This window comes from Epargyreus clarus, unplaced genomic scaffold (assembly GCF_041222505.1).
Source record: "Epargyreus clarus isolate Ecla_fem2 unplaced genomic scaffold, WU_Ecla_fem_2.2 ptg000029l, whole genome shotgun sequence".
NCBI classification, from domain to species: domain Eukaryota; kingdom Metazoa; phylum Arthropoda; class Insecta; order Lepidoptera; family Hesperiidae; genus Epargyreus; species Epargyreus clarus.
This window is the reverse complement of record NW_027332235.1, coordinates 605,789-625,607: the sequence shown is the minus strand read 5'-3', so window position 1 is coordinate 625,607 and position 19,819 is coordinate 605,789. Positions and strand designations below refer to the sequence as shown.

The 19,819-nt window shown below is 36.8% G+C and overlaps 1 protein-coding gene across 1 annotated transcript in view; it reads right to left on the bottom strand.

Annotated features, from left to right (window-relative positions):
- Positions 1 to 324: 324 nt before the first annotated feature.
- ldd (lipid droplet defective) overlaps positions 325 to 19,819 on the bottom strand; it is a 118,378-nt gene continuing 98,883 nt past the window's right edge. The window contains exons 51-70 of the mRNA XM_073089572.1: positions 19,669 to 19,811; positions 19,196 to 19,346; positions 18,194 to 18,337; positions 17,830 to 17,932; positions 17,490 to 17,638; positions 16,869 to 17,072; positions 16,159 to 16,339; positions 15,355 to 15,467; positions 14,504 to 14,651; positions 13,661 to 13,768; positions 13,212 to 13,363; positions 7,440 to 7,582; positions 5,904 to 6,049; positions 5,084 to 5,225; positions 4,772 to 4,869; positions 4,219 to 4,367; positions 3,460 to 3,642; positions 2,511 to 2,659; positions 1,989 to 2,101; positions 325 to 1,575 (exon numbers count right to left, since the gene is read on the bottom strand). Coding sequence (XP_072945673.1) covers positions 1,453 to 1,575; positions 1,989 to 2,101; positions 2,511 to 2,659; positions 3,460 to 3,642; positions 4,219 to 4,367; positions 4,772 to 4,869; positions 5,084 to 5,225; positions 5,904 to 6,049; positions 7,440 to 7,582; positions 13,212 to 13,363; positions 13,661 to 13,768; positions 14,504 to 14,651; positions 15,355 to 15,467; positions 16,159 to 16,339; positions 16,869 to 17,072; positions 17,490 to 17,638; positions 17,830 to 17,932; positions 18,194 to 18,337; positions 19,196 to 19,346; positions 19,669 to 19,811 — 2,842 coding nt within the window. The 3' untranslated portion in view covers positions 325 to 1,452. The remainder of the gene's footprint in view (positions 1,576 to 1,988; positions 2,102 to 2,510; positions 2,660 to 3,459; positions 3,643 to 4,218; positions 4,368 to 4,771; positions 4,870 to 5,083; positions 5,226 to 5,903; positions 6,050 to 7,439; positions 7,583 to 13,211; positions 13,364 to 13,660; positions 13,769 to 14,503; positions 14,652 to 15,354; positions 15,468 to 16,158; positions 16,340 to 16,868; positions 17,073 to 17,489; positions 17,639 to 17,829; positions 17,933 to 18,193; positions 18,338 to 19,195; positions 19,347 to 19,668; positions 19,812 to 19,819) is intronic.

Sequence of the window (19,819 nt, the reverse complement as noted above, 5' to 3'; positions counted from 1 at the left end):
AAACGCAATTTAGTAACCTTCTGAACTTTCAATGCCCCGAAATTATGCTAAACTTATTGTTATTTTTCAAGATTGATGACAGAAAAATTGAAAACTGACTTTTGTGTGCATTACGGGCACAATTATTAGAAACTAGCTAGTACGGTAGTATTATTATTAGTAGTATAATTATTAGTATTAATATATAACATCCGTTGTTAAACTAGCTACTACCGTACTACAGTACTTTATAGTTTCTGCACATACTTCCATTGTATAATTTTATTAAATTTAATAGTCAAGTAAAATATAACAATAAGGAGGATTTAGAAGAAAAAAGACACATTTGCCATAGACCATTATAATTATTTATTAAAACGTTACAAAACACGTTAAATACCAGTATATCACAGAGTTGTCACTTATGTGTAATGTGAAACTATACGACAGTCAATATTTATCTGGTAGTACAAGGCTGGCTGCACACTCAGGATACTTTGAGAGACTTTCACCAGCAGTACATCGTAGTAATAATGATAATATATAAAAATAGAAGATTATAAAATGTATATAACATAAGATTTATATTGTGAAAGTCTATTAAAAGTGTATAATAAAAATAAGGTGAGTCAAATCATTATATAAATGCACTCTTACAAATAAGGTCTAAAATGTGTAATAATAATTATTATCGTCCCTACAAAATAAATATATAGCTACAAATTGATCGAAAAAAAGTTTAGTGTAAACATTATAGAAAAGTAAAAAAAAGTTTCACAATAAAGAATAACTTACATTTATTATGAATGAGGCTCTAATTGCTCATATAAAACTTAAATAAAAAGTTAAGTTATTTGTCTATGGACGGAAATAGAGGACGCAATGGTAATTAAACTACACTCCCAATTTAAATTTAACATTTATAAAATACGTGCACACATTCACAAACTATCTTAAAAGTTTTACTACAATATTTTTACTTAAGTATCACCCGAAAACTTCATTATTATAAGTACTTTAAAAGTTATCATTTACTCATACAATATAAACACTTCACTTCTAAAATTAAATAGTCATATATCGTTGTTAATATTCCACGGCAACTATTACTTAAATGTTAAAAAAACATCAAACAATTTGTCATACTTTTGTCATTTGACCTGCAAATTATGTCATATCACATTATTAACTTATACAGTATGGTGTGATAGAATTATTTATAAGGGTTCCGTACGTCTTCTATAAATAATATTGCACACAGATATTAAAAAAAAACAAACTATTAAATAATTCCATTAAATATGATTCATAATAAGTTGTCTATTTTTGTGCGTAATGTACTATAAATCTTAATAATTCAAATAATATTTTGACACTTGGTCTTCTTGCATTTACATTATAATTAATTCTATCAACCGTTTTATTGGCAAGATCCAAATATTAGTAATTATTTATTACGTCAAGCACATTATGTTATAACGCGGTGACACTGTTTAACTCGTCGCTGTACTTGCGCTCGTGGCGCGTCACGGGGAGCGATTCCAGATCCACCGGCTCTAAGTCTTCTTTAGAGTTCTCCGTGAAGTTTAGAAACATCTGGAAAGATATACTCATAAATACAACGCATACAAATACATACGCATACATTTTATATAGCACACAAGTTACTTATACTGAGATTAACGCTGTTTATACTCGTAGCCCCACAATTATTCCTGTGTTTAGTCATGGGTTCCATAGACACACAAAGATACAAATATACCCAGATTCAGAGCACAAACGGTATTTATCATTTAAACAGCTGTCTGACTGGAGTTCGAACCCGAAACCTACTGCTTGTCAGATGAGTGTGTTGACCGCTGCGCCACGCGGGTAGTCGAAGTTTTTAGTATTTACGCAAATATTATTGTAGTTGTTGTGTAAGAAAGCTTGAGTAAATCATAATTGGGTCTGTTTTGTAAATGTTATAAGGATTATTATTTTAGCAAAATTAATAATATGACACAAACTTGATCTAGAGAGCTTTGATTGATAGTATAGTCTTCGATGTCGCCGGCAGCCTGCAGCTCTGCCATGAGGGCAAACACGTCGCTCAGCTCTATCGTCACGTCCTTCTTATCCACTGTAACATAATAATAAAAGGAATAAATTTATCGTTGCAAGCTCCTTTATCATTCTCTGTTATTATCTTATTAGTTGATTTGATATAAAGAGAATGAGTCAATCGTTATGTTCTGTGACTATCAAAACCCCTCGTGTTGCCTACCTTGGTGACGGTAAGAGTTAGTAGCATTAGCACTGCTTGAGTTTAGCTAAGGACTTCTACGAAATACTTCTCATAATTATTTTTTTGTAATACTTGACGAAAAAAAGTTATTATTCAGAAAATAAAAGAAACATTTAAATTTCCATTTGACTCCGCTTCTTTTATGGCCCAGAGCTTCCAGACTTCATAATCTAGTTTCTTGCTAGTGCTAGTACAACAAGTACTAGTCCTAGCAGCAGCAGCAATACTAGTAAGTAGAGCTCACCGGTGGCGTGCGCGGGCAGCAGGCAGTGCAGCGCGGCGCGGTGCAGCACGCGCAGGCGGGCGAGCGGCGCGCGCGCGCGCAGCCGCGCCCACGCCGCGCGCGCCCCGCCCGCGCGCACGCGGCACGCCACCACGTGCCCGCCGCCGAACCTGACCGACACATTGGACGAGTTATGTACAGTTGATCATATCATGCTACTGAATCATAGATTAGTTAAGATTACTCATTCCTAATAAGAAAATGTAACCAGTGTTGACAATTGACATTGTCACTGTCTCATCTATTTTTGTTTAAAAATATTTAAAAAAAAATGTAGTTCTTAGAGCATTTACGAAGGAAACGATATTTCTAGGCACTTTTTCTTTCAATTTCGTATTTTTGCACCACTTAACTGCACATGTCGACATTGTTCCACCTAAATTATACGATGACAACTATTAAATTGATTAATGGCTTCTTTCAATTGAAAGGCGGTGAGATATCTATACTTAATTTATCAACAGTTACATTGTCATTTGAGATAGGTAAGGGTAAGATAATAAATTATTATATTCTAGAGTTTGGATTCTATTATATTCCTGATGAAAAGTAGCTAAAACATATTCATAAAAGGTTATTGTTTTTTATTGATTTTGTAAATACATTTTTATACAATAATTTCGTAAGCGATTACTAAAAAAAATTGAGACTAAAACTTGAAGAACACATTATGTTTTTACAGATTGTGTTCACAGTGTTGCGCATGTACACATTGTAAATTTATGCGCAAAAGTAAGTTAGTATAATAAAAATAAATCGATGAAATCACTAGGTTTTGTACATTGTTTTATTATTATACTTATTACATTTGTACTACTTAATGTTTTGAAGAAACTTGCACAAAGCTTATAGTATGTCAGTACATCACACAATATAAATGGATATTAAAAATGAAATTTACAAAACCGACCTCTTCAAGCATTCGTCGAGCGGTGCTAACGCGCACAGCCGTCCGGCGCGCATGAGCGCCACGCGCGCCGCCAGCCGCCGCGCGTCGTCCAGCGCGTGCGTGCTGAGCAGCACGCCGCGCGCCGCACCGCACGCCGCGCGCACGCCGCGCGACACGCACGCGCGCGAAACCGGGTCCATGCCACTGTACACATTCACATTTTACGTTTTTCTACTAAAGTGTTTAATATTTCACGTTTATCGTATTTCGTATTACTCGATAAATGTTTACTTAAATAAATTCATGCACTTTATAATCGCAGGTGAAATAACTACTTTGAAAATCTCTAATATGCTTATTTACTTAAACCATATTATATGCAATCGTAGGTATACATTTAAAATTATAAAACAATGCTATCTAAATGAGTGTGTTATACCTATTTATTACTTAAGATTCTCACAATACATGTTCAAAAATTTAATAAATGTAAAAATCTATATAACCTGTAAAAGCGACGAATCGACAAACTCGATACTCAATATACTAAAATTTGAACATCACTAAACCAATCTGTCAAAAGCTCATATATCATAATAGTATTTAATCTACGCTTTTTAGTATTAATTGTTTTCTAATGTTTAATTAATTATTTTGTCAGATGGTTCAAACTCGCGCTTATTTCAGTAAATATATGAATTATAGGCTGTTAAATTTGTCATTAATCACAACTATCAGCAGTTCGACGATGGCCTAACGCAACAAGCACAGCAGCGTCACCTGGTGGGCTCGTCGAGCAGCACGAGCGGCGCGCGGCCCATGAAGGCGAGCGCGGCGCTCAGCTTGCGCTTGTTGCCGCCGCTCAGAGCACCAGCACGCACGTGCGCGTACTTTGATAGGTCGAACATCTCGATAGTGCGCTGGATTACCTGGAACATAGGTCATTTTTTAACCAACTTCAAAAAGGAGGTTTCTCAATTCGCACGTATATATTTTTTTATTTACATTTTTACGTAAACGATTTTTACACAAACAATTTTTACCCTATACGTGAGGGCTACTACATTATTTCATGGATGTCATAGAAGGTAACTATAGTGTTCGCAACATCGTTGTAATATACTAATTATTTTATAATCTGCCGCTATCATGAATACGTACAGTCAAGACCTGTATCTAAAATACAATACAAAAAAAAACACAGACTGATATCTAAAATACAGATCTGTGCTTTTCATAAGTATTTTCAAAAGTTTATGATGACTAGTTACTTACAACTAGTATACATTTGTAACTATAGTGGTATCATTTGTAAATTAACAAAATAATTCACCTCTTTTTCATCAGATATTCCTCGAAGCCTGCAGTATATTTGCAACGTCTCCGTCACAGTTAACAATGGGTCTATTGCGTCGTTCTGAGGGCAATAACCTGTAAAAAATGTCGGGAAATTATACTTTGTACATTATATTATAGATTTGTTAAAAGTGAAAATTACTTTATTTGTTAATATTTTGTACATATGAAACAACAGCGACACAAAACATTCTTTAACTTTTCATTTTCATTTTTCAAGTGCACAGATATTAACAAATTTCGCAGTAACAATTCATGACAACATTCCCTTGCAATTGACGGTACTCACTAACGAGTCCGTTGCAGAGATCCCGTTCGGTCACTCTCCGGTCGCCGAGGTACAGCTGGCCGGCGGTGGGGCGCACCTCGCCCGTCAGCATCGCGAACGTCGTCGACTTGCCCGCGCCGTTCTGACCGAGTAGCGCTGTGCACTGCGGATAAACTGTCTGGTTAAGAATTATGCGAACACGAATAAGGCTTATACGAATACGGCTTATTACGAATAAACCACTAGGCAGTGATAGCCTAGTGGACCTAGTGGTTAAGAAACTCGGCCTTTCGATTGAGGGGTCCTTTTCAAAGTTATGTGCGTATTAGAAATTAATTAGCACTTGCTAAACGGTAAAGGAAAACATCGTGAGGAAACCTGCATACCTGAGAGATTTATTAAAAAAAAAATCTCAAAAGTATGTGAAGTCTACCAAAACGCACTTGGCCAGCGCGGTGGACTATGGCTTAATCCTTCTCATTATGAGAGAGACCCGTGCCCAGCAGTAGGACAGTAATTGGTTAATGATGATGATGATGATGAACAAGGCTTCTTTCTTGTTTCCAACGCATAGGTACGACGACACAGGGCTCATGACCTTGACTCACTTAGTCAGTTCTTTTTCTCTCTCTGCCACGAGGATAGCGAAGAGGTAATGCCGGACTTTACAATAAATACTAAAGTTAGAAAAAAGTGGACTGATTTCACGAAATATCCCTTGTGACCCGCCCCAAAATCTTATGTTGCGATCGCACCAACTAGGTATTTGGTTGACCTCATTTATAACACAGATATTCGTGGGTGGACAATATTATGAAAAAAAAAGGAAACAAACACCCACCTGTCCGGGCGGTATGCCGAGCGTGAGGCCGCGGACGGCGATCTTCTTGCCGCGCCGCTTCGTGAGCGCCACGCACGCCGCCACATCGTCCGCGAGTACTATCGGACCAGACCCCGCCTTCGATTCCACCTCCGTTTCCACGAAACCTGCCAAATAATCAACAAGTAAATTATAAAATTGTATTATTGCCATTATGAAATATTACGTTAATTGACCTAAGTCCAATAATATGCAATTAATGAACATAAAATACGAACGCAGAACGTACGCACTTTGCTCCCTCTAAAGAGTTGCTTATAATTTACGTAGTAACTATTTATTAATCTGTGCTTATAACGACTCACATGAGGAAGTTGGTTTTACATAAAAACACAGGCGTGGACACTAATGCTAAATTACATGAACTTTAGTGTTATTACATTTAAAATACATTTTTATTCACAGAACTTACACAATAATGTCTAAAATACAATAGAATAGTTATTCCTACTATTTGATATAATTTCGACGTCCTATAACATAAGTAATGATCTTAGTAGAGTCCGCGCCAAACTGCTAGTCTGCTCCGAATATAGAAACGAGTCACGTCGCAATACCAAATTGTAGATATTAGCGGGGGACCCCCTACACCCGTCCGCTGTCCGCTCTCACCCGCGCGGACTTAGCTGCGTTAGCGTGCCCTTGCGTTGCTACGGAGTATATGCTTGTAGTTGTGTTCGAATGGATCGGCTCTCTGGCTGACATCTGCGTGCATTAACTTCAAAGCGGACATGACGTTTGGCGCGGACTATCATCATCATCATCAACCCATTCTTGTCTCACTGATGAGGACGGGTTTCCTCTCAGAATGAGAAGGATTAGGCCGTAGTCCACTGCGCTGGCCAAGTGCGTATTGGTAGACTTCACATGTTTTTAAGTTTTTTTTTAAATCTCTCAGGTTTCCTCACGATGTTTTTTTTTCACCGTTTTAGCAAGTGATAATTAATTTCTAATATAATTTCGAAAAATCTAAGGTGTGCTCCTGGGATTTGAATATCGGATCCCTTGATAGAGAGGCCGAGTTTCTTAACCAATAGGCTATCACTGCTGCTGCGGCGCGAGATATACCTACTAGGTAATATGTATTAATCCAAGTTGTATGATTGTAAGGTCGTTTGTTCACCGCACCGTCACCGAGTCGATTCCGAGAAGATTTTAATATGTCGTGACGGTTTAGGTTGTCCACCGCGGCCGATATCAGCGGTTTATTATTTTTCTGCTGTCACGCGTGTGACGGCAGTGTATGGACAAGTTTCAACGTGTTTTATATTGTCGGCACATCGCCCCATCAAAATCTCGGTGCCGATCTAGAGGTCACGCCGATCTATTCGAAATATCGGCGGGCGGGATGACGGTGCTCGGGTGACGGGCGTGCGGTGGACAAGCTGCTATAGTAAATGTATGTACGTTACTTCGGCGCCGTCATTAATTTTATTTATCGGTATCGGCTCGGTGACGGTGGCGGTGGACAAACGGCGTAAGTCCGTGTAAACTGACCAGCGTTGATGTTCCCGATGGTGCGCAGGCGCAGCGGCTGCGCGGCGGCGGCCAGCGCGCCGCGCACGCGCACGCGCTCCGCCGCCACGCCCGCGTCCTCGTCATCATCGCACGCCGCTAGCTCGGCCGGTTGGTTGCGGAACCTGAAACAAGTGATATTTAAACCTGCTTCTCTTCTACTTTATTATAAAACACTATCTAACAATAAAGAAGATTTGATTTGATCACTTACATAGGTATAAATATATACTTAGTTAAAAAAAATATAATAACATGAAGCGCTGAACTGTAATGGTCCTTGTATCACTTTTACAACGACAAAAGCCAATGGATTTTACATTGAGTCTTCTCACACAAAAAGAACATGTCATAAAACTCTAACTCCATTATTCATATACAACGTTCATAGGCAATTACCATCAAATGGACTACATATATATGACTATATATATATATAAGATCAGGGGCTATTTTCTTTTGAAGCATAACACATTGTGATTCATCTAAAACAAAGTTTATTTATTAAATACAATATTAACCTTTACATATAAAATATGAACTAAAGCTTAGGTACTTACCTAAAACAAAGAATCGACAATTAAATGTCCATGCTTACTATTGTTAACTTAAATATTATTTTACGTATTTAAATCAAACTAATACACAAACATAGCTAGGTTTTCAAGAAATATAAAATAATATTGAAAAATACGACTTTTATACAACATTGACAATGACAAATGTCATCAAAGCTTATATCTCCCCCCTTTGATAAGCAATTTTTTTTAATATATGTTCAGTAAAAATTAGCTGCAGAACTTAAAAATCAGCAAGCATAGGAATGAGCTTTGTGACATGATATAGTCCAATAGATCTTGTTCCACGACCAGTATTTATTTTAAAAACTGAATCCGATATTTTTTCTTCAATTTCAAAGGGACCAATTCTAATTTCATCTAATTTTTTTTTGTTTAATTTGTTTCCATAGTCAACATATACCTTATCTCCTTTTTTAAATTCATGTTGTAATCTATTCTTGGCAAATAAAATTTTATTATATTCGTGCGATTTTATTGACCTTTGGATTGCTACTTTCCTGTCTTCTTCCAAATTTTTTGTTAACAATTGTTTTACTTTCAATTCATGTGGTAACAAGTCTGTAGACTCACCAGATAGCAAATATTTAGGAGAAAATCCTGTTACAGAATGGTTTGTTTCATTGTATCTATTTCTACATTCTTCCGCTATTTTTGCCCAATTTGTTTTCTCTTTCGATTCATTCATTTTGCATCTTATTTTGTTCACAATAGTCTGATTTAGTCTTTCGTTCAAGCCGTTTGAGAACGGTGCGTCTACCGCTGTAAGTATTAATTGAATATTTCGGTTCTTCAGGTATTTTTTGAATTCAATCGAATTTAAAGCTGGATATTGATCAGAGAGTAATATGTCTATTTTTTCTTCTTTAGTAATTTTTTCTATAAGTTTGATGAAGTCTCGAGCATGTTGATTCTTAGAACATAGGATATATGCGTACCTCGTGAAGTGATCTACTAGTAGATGTAAATATCTTTTTAACGATCTTTGACCCCCAAATCCTCCTATTGTATCCAGAGACATTATTTGAAAAGGCTTATTAGCTGGACCCAATTGCGACATAAAACCATATTTTCTATTTAACCTTGTTTTATTTTTTATGCATATCTCGCAGTTTTTGCATATATCTTTAATATTTTCTGATAGATTTGGTGCTGTATAAAACTGTTTTATTTTCGATTCGGTTTGATTTATCCCAATATGGCAATATTTGTCATGAGTTTTTTTTATTATAGCTTTACTGTAATCTTCACTTAGAACTATTTTTTTCCTATTTTTCCCACTTTTCTTATAATAAATTCCATCTTCTAAAACAATGTTCTTCTCAAGTTCTCTTGTTTGAAAATTTTGTGCTTGATCATATTTTATGTCATGAATATCAACAATATTTACCGTTCTTAAGTTATCTTCAATATTTTCATTAATGTCTAATACTGGGTTTCTGCTGAGACAGTCTGCTTCTGTATTATTTTTTCCTGGAAAATATTTTATTTCACAATTATACTGTGACAGATAATGTGACATATCACCTAATTCATCGTCAGGTCTGTTTCTTATATTTAACTTCTCTAGAGGTTTGTGATCTGTATAAACAGTAAAATAGTTTCCAATCAACCAATGCTGCCAAAACTTTATACTCTCTTTTATGGCTAAACATTCTAAAAATATAGCTTTTTTAATTTTTTGTGAATCCTTTAATTTTTTTGAAAAATACGCTACCGGTTTTTCTTCGCCATTGTGCTGAATTTGTTTCAAAACTGCTCCTATTCCTATGGCACTGGCATCTGTATAAATAAATATTGGTGCTTGTGGATCATAAATGGCTAGTATTGGTTTGGAACATAGATAATCTTTAATTTTCTGGAATGCATCCTCACACTGTTCTGTCCAATTAAATCTCTGATCTTTTCTCAGCAATCTATGTAAAGGATCAAGAACTATTGAGACATTCGGAATGTATTTTCCATAAAAATTTATTTTTCCTAAAAATTGTCGTATTTGTTTTCTATTTTGAGGAGCAGGAAAATCTTTTATTGACTTCAAATTGTCTTTTAGAGGTGTAATCGTATTCTTTTGTAATATATGACCTAAATATTTAACAGAATCTGATGCAAATTTACATTTTGTTAATTTTAGCCTGAAACCTTCTTCTCGAATAGCCTCCAGCAATCTTTTTAAGTGTGTGATATGTTCATCAAATGTCTTAGAGAAGATCAGTATATCATCAATAAAATTCACTGCAAATCCTGTCAGTCCATTTTTCCTTATAATATTTCCCAAAATCCTTTGAAATATGGCAGGTGATGTCTTAAGGCCGAATGGTAAACAGGTCCATTGGTAATGACCCTCTTGGGTTACAAAACCAGTCTTATATCGGTCTGTGATTTTTAATGGTATGGACCAAAAAGCTGAATTTATATCCAGAGTTGTAAAATAATTACAATTTACTGTTTTTGTTATTAAGTCTTCTATGAGAGGAAATGGTTGTGATTGTGGTATAATAATTTTATTTAAATCTCTGAAGTCTATGCATAATCTACTTTTTTTCCCTTCGTCCCTTTTAAATGCTAAGGTGACAGGTGCCGCAAACGGACTGTAAGATTCTTCGATCAATTCATGTCTTAAAAGTTGTGAGATTTGATTTTCTATTTCTATCTTGTCTTGGACTGAACATCTATATGGTCTTTTATAACAATATTTTTCAACTTGCAAATCTATACAGGCTTCATACTTCCTCACTTTCCCAGTGTCATATTTATTTTTAGCAAAAATTTCCGTGTAACTGTCCAATAATATGTTTATCTGTTTTTTTTGATCAGTATTTAAGTATTCTGTATCTATATTAAATTCGTTTGTATCTATACCTTCATTAAAATTTACTTCATATTCCTCTTCTTCTATATTTATTTCCTTATTTTCAGTCTGCTTATTTTCAAACATATTTTTACTACATATTTTAAAATTGTCTGTTTTTTGTATTTGGATATTTAAATTCTCATCATGAGTCAATCCAAATTTATATATTGAATCTAATCCTAGTATTAGATCATACTCAAAATTCTTATGTTCAAAGATAAATGCATTTATTTTATTCTTCTTTTGCAATAACTCCGCATCCAGTGTGACTAACCCTTTAGTTTTACCCCCTCCACTTATTGTTTTTATTGTGTCATAACAATAATTTGGCTTTATATTCTTGACCTGAACTAATTTTGAGTTTATTAATGTTATTCGTGAACCAGGGTCATACAGCCCCTTAGCTTCTAATGTATTATTTAACATCACCTTAATCTCAATTAGTGGAGGGAATTTTAGTTTTTTGGATCTTCATTACTCAATTCAACTTTTAATATTGAATTAGAATGTAGGTTTTTCTCATCGGTTGTTTTTTTTTTTATAGTTATACCAGCACACATTTTCTGGATGAAATCTATTTAATTTTCCTTTATTCTCACAAATCCTGCAAGATTTTTTTTCAATTTGTCTTATTTCTTGTTTATTGTATTTATTTCCCGTGCTTAAGGCTTTCTTTGTATCGTGTTTTCTAGTTAAACTTTCTAGTCCTCTTATGCAGTTAAATAAGTCATTTACTTCTTTAAGACTTTCTCTGTCTATTCTGTCCATTATGAAGTTTGGTAGACCGGTGGCAATCAAATAAATCAGGGTTTGTGTATCTATTGATTTGTTTATTTCTAGTAACAGTCTCTGTTTTTTTAAAGCATATTCTAACATAGATCCTTGTATATATTTAAAATTCATAGCATACCTAACTGGTGACCAGCCTTTATCAGCAAATGTTTCACTTAAACTTTTCTTCCATACAGACCAATCAGAATCTATAGTATGTTTGATAATCATTGATGTGTACCAATCTATACAAGTATCATCCAATAGTAATCTAAGAATTTCTACTTTTTGTAAATCTGTATCTATTTGTAAACGTGCACATTCACTTTCAAAGGTATCTAACCATTGTGTAACATTTGTTGTATTTCTTGAAAATTTTTCTATTGAAAATTCTGCTACTAATCTCGTCTTATTTCCTGCTTTTTTCAACAATGTCGGTTCTATTGATGACGTCTCATGAAATTCTTCTAATTTCTCAAGTAAAAACCCATTAAATTGTAAGTTTCCATCGTCTAAATATGTTGATTTCATTTCTTTGGTTAATGTTATCCAAACCTGTCTCTTATCATGCCTTCTCTGGAGAGAATTTTTTATTTTGTCAAATATTTCATGCTTTAATATTTCTTTGTGTAAATGCACTGATTGATACTCTTTAGGCACAAGAAAAGTTTGGTTTTGTGTATCCGTAATGGAGGTTATGGCATATATATTTGTCTTATTATCATCCGGTTTAGCTTTTACAATAAATTCAAATCTTAATTTCTCCATTGTATAGGTTGTCGATTTTTTTATTTTTTCACATGTATATGAATTGTCGATTTATAAGATCAGGGGCTATTTTCTTTTGAAGCATAACACATTGTGATTCATCTAAAACAAAGTTTATTTATTAAATACAATATTAACCTTTACATATAAAATATGAACTAAAGCTTAGGTACTTACCTAAAACAAAGAATCGACAATTAAATGTCCATGCTTACTATTGTTAACTTAAATATTATTTTACGTATTTAAATCAAACTAATACACAAACATAGCTAGGTTTTCAAGAAATATAAAATAATATTGAAAAATACGACTTTTATACAACATTGACAATGACAAATGTCATCAAAGCTTATATATATATATATAGTACATGCTCTTTTGCTACAAGTACATATATTCTATAAATAGGGAATATTCATAGGGACAATATTATCAAAGTGATAAATATGCGGACTAGGGAGCGAGTGAAAAGACAGCTGACTATTAACGCACTGCTGTATTTTCGTAAAACACCGATGTTGGTGGACGCAGCCACGCACACATGCATACTAAGTGTAGTATGCATGTGTGCGTAGCTGCGCCCTGCGCCTGTGTAGTAACACATACACAATTCAAAGTTTTATATACAGTCCGCGCCAAATGCTTGTCCGCTTTGCAGTTGTTGCGAGCAAATATTGTCATACAATTTGCTATGATGACGCGATTCATTTCTATATTTAGAGCGGAATAGCAGTTTTATGCGGATTGTACCTACTATGAAGTATTGAGAGGCCAACATACCTGTCTAGCAGTGCATCGAAGCAGTTGTACTCGAGCGCGAGGTTGAACAGCAGCAGCGCGGTACCGACGGTCACCAGCGCAATGAAGTGGTAGCACGTCACCGTGCTCGCCAGCGGGTTCTTGTACGTGTCCATACCGAACTGTTTTAATACCTGGAAACATTTCAAAGGTCAGCATGGTAAATGATTCCTGTTCCGTAACCTAACCTAACGTTTCGGTGGGGATGTGTTGATATTGACTGATTCACGAATATCTTGCCATCAAGAGTGGCAAAGTATCTGATTCGAACTATAGGTGGTGTAGACAAACAGAGTATAGATGGTATAGAGAAAAAATCTACACTAGGATATTTTTTTATAAAAAAATCCAACTTGATTGTCGTATGCATTGAAAGCTTCATAAGTCTTTTTCGAAGGTTTAATTCATAGATAAGAGGATAAAAAGTATACCAGTGCTTGTATGGTGTTGGTGGCGATCTGCAGCAGGCCGTCCCCGAGCGCGAACTGCGGACTCAGCAGCAGCACCTTGTGCAGCAACCAGCGCGCGTTGTCCGTTGTCTAGAATGCAATTATTATACAATAACAATGATATTAATACAAGTAAGTAGTATAATAACAGTAGTGTTAGGCACTGCTGTGTTCCGGTTTGAAGGGTGTGGTAAGGGAGACATACTTTTCCGAGGCGTTCCAGCTTGGTCCTCAGGGGTAGCGGCGCATCAGTGGCCGACCTCAGACAGGAATATCTAATCCTGTCTGGGATTGATTACAGATGTTCATGGGCGGCAGTAGCCACTTACCATCAGGTGGACTGCATGCTCGTCTGCTACTCCTATATTATAAAAAAAAAGTATAAATGTATACTGATACTACTGTTTCACAGATATTTGACCAAGTAAGTTTGGTTATCCGTTTTGTGATAAAACTACCTATATTTTTGGACTAAACTTGATGGTAAGTGATAAGGAGGCCTAATATGCAAATATGTCCTGTCGCTTATTCATCATAATTAAAAAAGATCGCAGTAATATAATATGCACGAAACTCATGATACATAAAGACTCATGGTACATAAAAAAATGGTTATTTTTTTCTATAAGAGAGGAGGAAAACACACGCCAAACTTCAGTAATATTACTAGAATTACTTAGTACAAGTTCCACAGTTGCTGTTTTAACTTCAATTTTTTTTATATATTTGATGTTGATCTTTTTTCAACGTAATTAATCTACCATGGTTGACAGTTGTTTCGCTATAGAATACTGCGTATTATGCGTATAACATCACACAACTCACCTCAGATTCGGAGATGATGTCGAGTATGAGCAGTATGGTTATGCCCACGACGCCCACGAAGGTGTTTCCGCAGAACAGCATCATGTTGGCCATGCTGGGCTCGTGGAACAACTTCTCCATCACGTGTATCAGGGATGCGCAAGCGTAGCTGGAAGGTAGTGGGTGATTAGTAACTGCTATGTCATTTGTTATAAATACACACACATGAAGAATATTGTGTAAGTAAATATGTAGACAAAGAAAAAGGAGTACAATACGCTCCCCGGTGGACTAATGACTTGAAGAAAACGGCGAGTAGCCGCTGCATTGAGGCGGCTGTTGACAGGTCGGAGTAGCGCATATTATGGGGGTACACTTTGAAAGCTAGCAGTAGACTTAAAGAATGGTGGATGGATGGAAATATGTACGTAGAAATAAATAAGGTGACGAAGAAAACATGAGTGGAGATAAGGGATGAACAGGACAAGACGCATGAACAGGATTAAACGCAGATATGAACAAAAATTGAATCAAAGGAATAGAAAAGGAGAATGAGACCGGGAGAGAGAGAGAGACGGATATTCATTAGACGATAGGTGTCATCTGATTTCTTGTTTACATTATTATCAGTACTTGCGTTAGGGTTCTTAGAGAGCCAAGGCATATCAAATTACACGAGATATTCCAACATGGTATTCAGGACAGAACTGCATCTTAACATTCCTGTTCATTCTTACACCATCAGGTCATATCTGGTGTTGCGTAGAGCCGAGAACCATCGAACAGTGGGAGAGTAATGGGTCAATAACTGAATATAAGTACTAAACATGCCCTTTAATTTAGTTACTTTTAAAAGAATATCTAACACTTACCCATACAATACAATGAGTACGCTGATGGCGGCCAAGTTCTTCCCGTACACGAACACCGGGAACTGGAATATGGCCAGTACTGTCGCTGTGATCGCCAGGTTTACCAGAATTACCTGTAAATCATATACTAAGCTAGAAAATAAATATTCGATCGTTATTGTTATACAGTATTATTATGTGTCAACTTATCTGTAGTTGATTACTCGTTTGCTTTTTTAAATTATCGAATAAATGATTGTTAAAAATATTACGTTTTTATACTTAATTAAATTAAAAAGTAATATTTGTAGTATATCGTACAGTAACTAAACTCGAACACCGCATCAAAAATCGTTAATCCTGATGATCCTAATAGGGACAATGGGACAAAATTATTTAAAATTATGTATTGTCATCGGTTCTTGATAAAACTAGTAGCAGATAAGGGAATTGCAGTAAAATGCTTAGTATTTTACAATAGTGTAGGTATATGGTAGGTTCAGTGTTGGTATACTCCGCGCCAAACTTCTAGGCCGCTCTGAAATTGTTGCGCGTAGGTGTAGTCAGACAATCAATACGGTCGAATACAACTACAAGCATATACTCCGTCGCAACGTAAGGGCACACTAACGCAGCTATGTGCTCGCGGGCGAGAGCGGGCAGTGGGTGCCGGGGTAGTCCCGCACTGTCTACAATTTGCGTGACTTGTTTCTAAATTCGGAGCAGACTAGCAGTATAGCGCGGATTGTAGCGTATGTACAACAAGGTCAGCAAGAAATAACATCAATTCTTCACTATGGGTGTGTTGTGTAACACGCTACGTACAGCAAGGTCAGCGACCAGCGCAGCGCCCCAGTACACGACGGGGGGCACGCCACTGAGCAGCTGCAAGCGCTTCTCGCGGCGCCTGCGCGCGGCCACGAGCGGCACGGCGGCGCCCGCGCTGGCCAGGCTGTAGCCCAGCAGCAGCATGCACGACACGCCCGCGTCCGCCACGTGCTGGTAGCTGCAGAAGAGGGTTAGGATATTGATGAATTATTGTGATTTCGCTGGTGGTAATTGAGTTTGGGCATACTGATAAGATTGTTGTAACAAATATTTTTTTTAAAATAAAAATATATACAATGATTATTGATTATTTTTATCGTTAAATTTTGCGTGGTACGCCTTGAAAAATGACACTTTGTACTACGTAAAGCTGAAGACATTATATCATCGGGCATCATAACTTACGACTAGTTACGACTTACGTATAATAGGAAAAGTATTCGTTCCGGAAGTGTATAGGTCCGTAGCGGTGCTTAAAAAATTCAGTGCTCAGAGCCGGTTATTTAAAAATGCGGCGCATTTTCCTATATTTTGCATGTCAGTATGACAAAATGACTATGAATATCCAGTCTGACACATATCGTTGGTAAAGCCTTAGTGCGGTACGCAGGACTTAGTGTTTGTCGTTCGCACGTTACCAATCCATAAAATCATATACCATTCGAAGCCACCTTAACACCGAGCTGAAAGTTTTCAAGAATACTCACGCAGATGCCTTGCTGAGCTGTTCATTCGATATCTTCAAAGGATGAGTGTACAGTGTGATGTTGGCCCGCGGACCGCGTGCCGCCCGCAGCAGCGCGGAGTTCACCGCGTTGAGGTACGCGGGTAGTGCGTGGTGACCCTTGTTGTTGTACCATGCTACCACGCGGGTCACGTTGTCGTATAGCGCGGAGGTGAAGCCGCCGTATCTAAACCAAAATTAAAAAAATGAAGAATAAAATAAATAAAAAAATGGATACGTGAACCCACCACTAAATAACACTGATAAGCAAAATATTGAAATTAATTGTACTTATTTGTAGAACTTGGATCGTGTTTCAGTTGCCAGGCTCTATATAGGAAGGAATAGTTAGAAATTATCATAATATGTACTGGTATTTGAATATGAGATTGTGTATTACGTGATTAATATCAGCTTCATGGACACTAAAACCTATTTATGTACTTATAGAACTGCAATGATCTCTAAACAAATTAGACTCCTTTATAAGACAGATCTGCTGTTAGGAACAGAAAGAAATTTAGACATAGTTTTGGAACAGTTAAACACCTTGAAAATACATCATTTCGTGCATTTTTTGTGAAGTATAATTTTGATAACTTACCTTTTCTGTATATAAACCTGTTGTGAATCAATAAGCCAATTATTAAGCGTGTCGACGTCTGGCAACACCATCATTTCTGGCCTGTCAACTGTGTAGTTCTTGAGGTCGCACTGATGCACTGTATCAACGCATTGACATGTTGGCGAATCCTGAAAATATATTATTTTATAACATGTACTTATTACACAACTTTTCTAGGATTTTTTTATGCTCAAGAAAAAGGAAGTTAATGCTCAATTCTACTTTTAGATAAAGATGAAGAAAGTAAATAGAAATAGAAATTAAGAAATAGAAATATAAACCTTTTATATGGATGAAAGAAATATTTAAAAATATTTACCTCACTAGTCCAGTTTCTAAATTGTTTTTCATAGTGTAAAATGTCCATTACGCGACGAGCTAATGTATCATCTATATCTTTGGAGTAAATCGATGGGTCAGGACTGAAACAATCATTGCAAAAAAAAAATAATATTGATGAATAAAAGGTAAATGTTGATCAACGTGTTGTTTCGAATTCAGAGGTGAATTAATTTTTGCAGTGCTAACATGTATACTTTTACACAATCTTGCATCCCTCAAATTACTGGAGAAATTTATTATTTAATCATATAGAAATTACTTTCACAGAAAATTACTAAACTTTGCCAGGTACGTTGAGAATATTTAGGTACATCTGATAATAAAAATCGTAGATAGCTTACACTATAAAGTCAGTGGTGGGTTCATAGAGATCTCTGGTCAGCTTGAGCGCTATCTCCGTGTCCGCTGGCGGCCTGATGGTGGAGAAGCCCATGGCGATAGACACGAACAGCGACGGTAGGATTATCAGCATGAACAGGAGCCATCTGGAATAGATAGGTTCTTTATATGCTTATTGTTTAAGTAAAATTTTATATTGAGTGCGACTTCAAAATTAGGTTCATGGGTAATAGTGGTGTAGCATGTAGAGAATTTACCTATTTGTAATATTATGTAGATATTTGTAAATAAAGTTAGTTCGGCATCCGGCTCGAAGGACTATAAATATGCCGGGAATCATTTTTGATAGCCGTGAATATGATAAGATAAAAGTTTTGATTAAAATTAACTTTATTGCATCATATGTAAATTAAGGTTAAATGAGGGTTGGTTTGAATTTGTGATTGAATGATACACTCTGGAATTTTTTTGTTTTGTACGTGTCACGTAGATTATCGACTGTTATTTGCGATTAGCGTAATTGCCTTATTAGTGATATGCGGTCGAAGGTCGTACAGTCCTAGTTTCTAACATAGTGCAGGGTTACCGCGCTCCGGCCCAGCCCCCGGCGCGTGCCGCCTAAGGCTATTTATCCACCGCAACGTCACCGAGCCGATACCGAGATTATTTTGGGGCCGATTTTAATATGACGTGACGGCGATCGTTTGTTCACCGCGATCGAAATCGCCGGTTTAGTTTGTTCAAGCTGTTACGCGTGTGTCCATACACTTGACCATGATAAATTCCAATGTATTTATATTTCTGGCACATCGGTGCGTTAAAATCTCGGTGCCGATCTAGCAATCACACCGATCTACTCGAAATCTCGGCGGGTGGGATGACGGTGCTCGGGTGACGGACGTGCGGTGGACACGCGACTATAGTAAATGTATGTACGCTACTTCGGCGCCGTCATTAACCATCGGTACCGGCTCGGTGTCGGTTGCGGTGTACGCGCAGGCTACCTGTTCCGCGCGTAGTGCAGCGCGCGCGCCCGCAGCAGCGCGAGCAGCTGGCGCGCGGCGGGCCCGGCGCGCGGCCCGGCGGCGCGCACGAGCGGCCCGCGCGAGCGCCGCGCACTGCCGCTCGACGCACTCTTGGACGACTCCGCGCCGTCTGGCATCACATACACAAATTATAGTAACATTGCAAAACCCGACAAGAGATGGCGCTACAAGAGTTCTGAATCACGCTATCGAAGTTTCATATACAACTTGCATATAACAAGTTCCAAACTGAAACTAGCAAAACTTGACGATTCTACAGACAACTGCTATATGATGATCACTGCACATGCACGATTGAAACTACACTCTTTGAAAATAATATTTTGGCATGCAAATGTCTGTAATTTTTCTCTTAATATTTGATAAAAAAAAAATTATCAGAAGGATATATGGATTGTTCTTAACTAAGTTTGACTTTATTCTAATCTTACCATATTCAATACTGTTCATAGAGATGTCGGCCTGGTTGCAGATTTGGAAGAACACCTGCTCGAGGCTGCTGCAGTCCATCTCGAAACTACGGTATCCCAACCCATTCTTACCCGCTTCCATCACCTTGCACAGCTCTAAGAAACTGGAAAT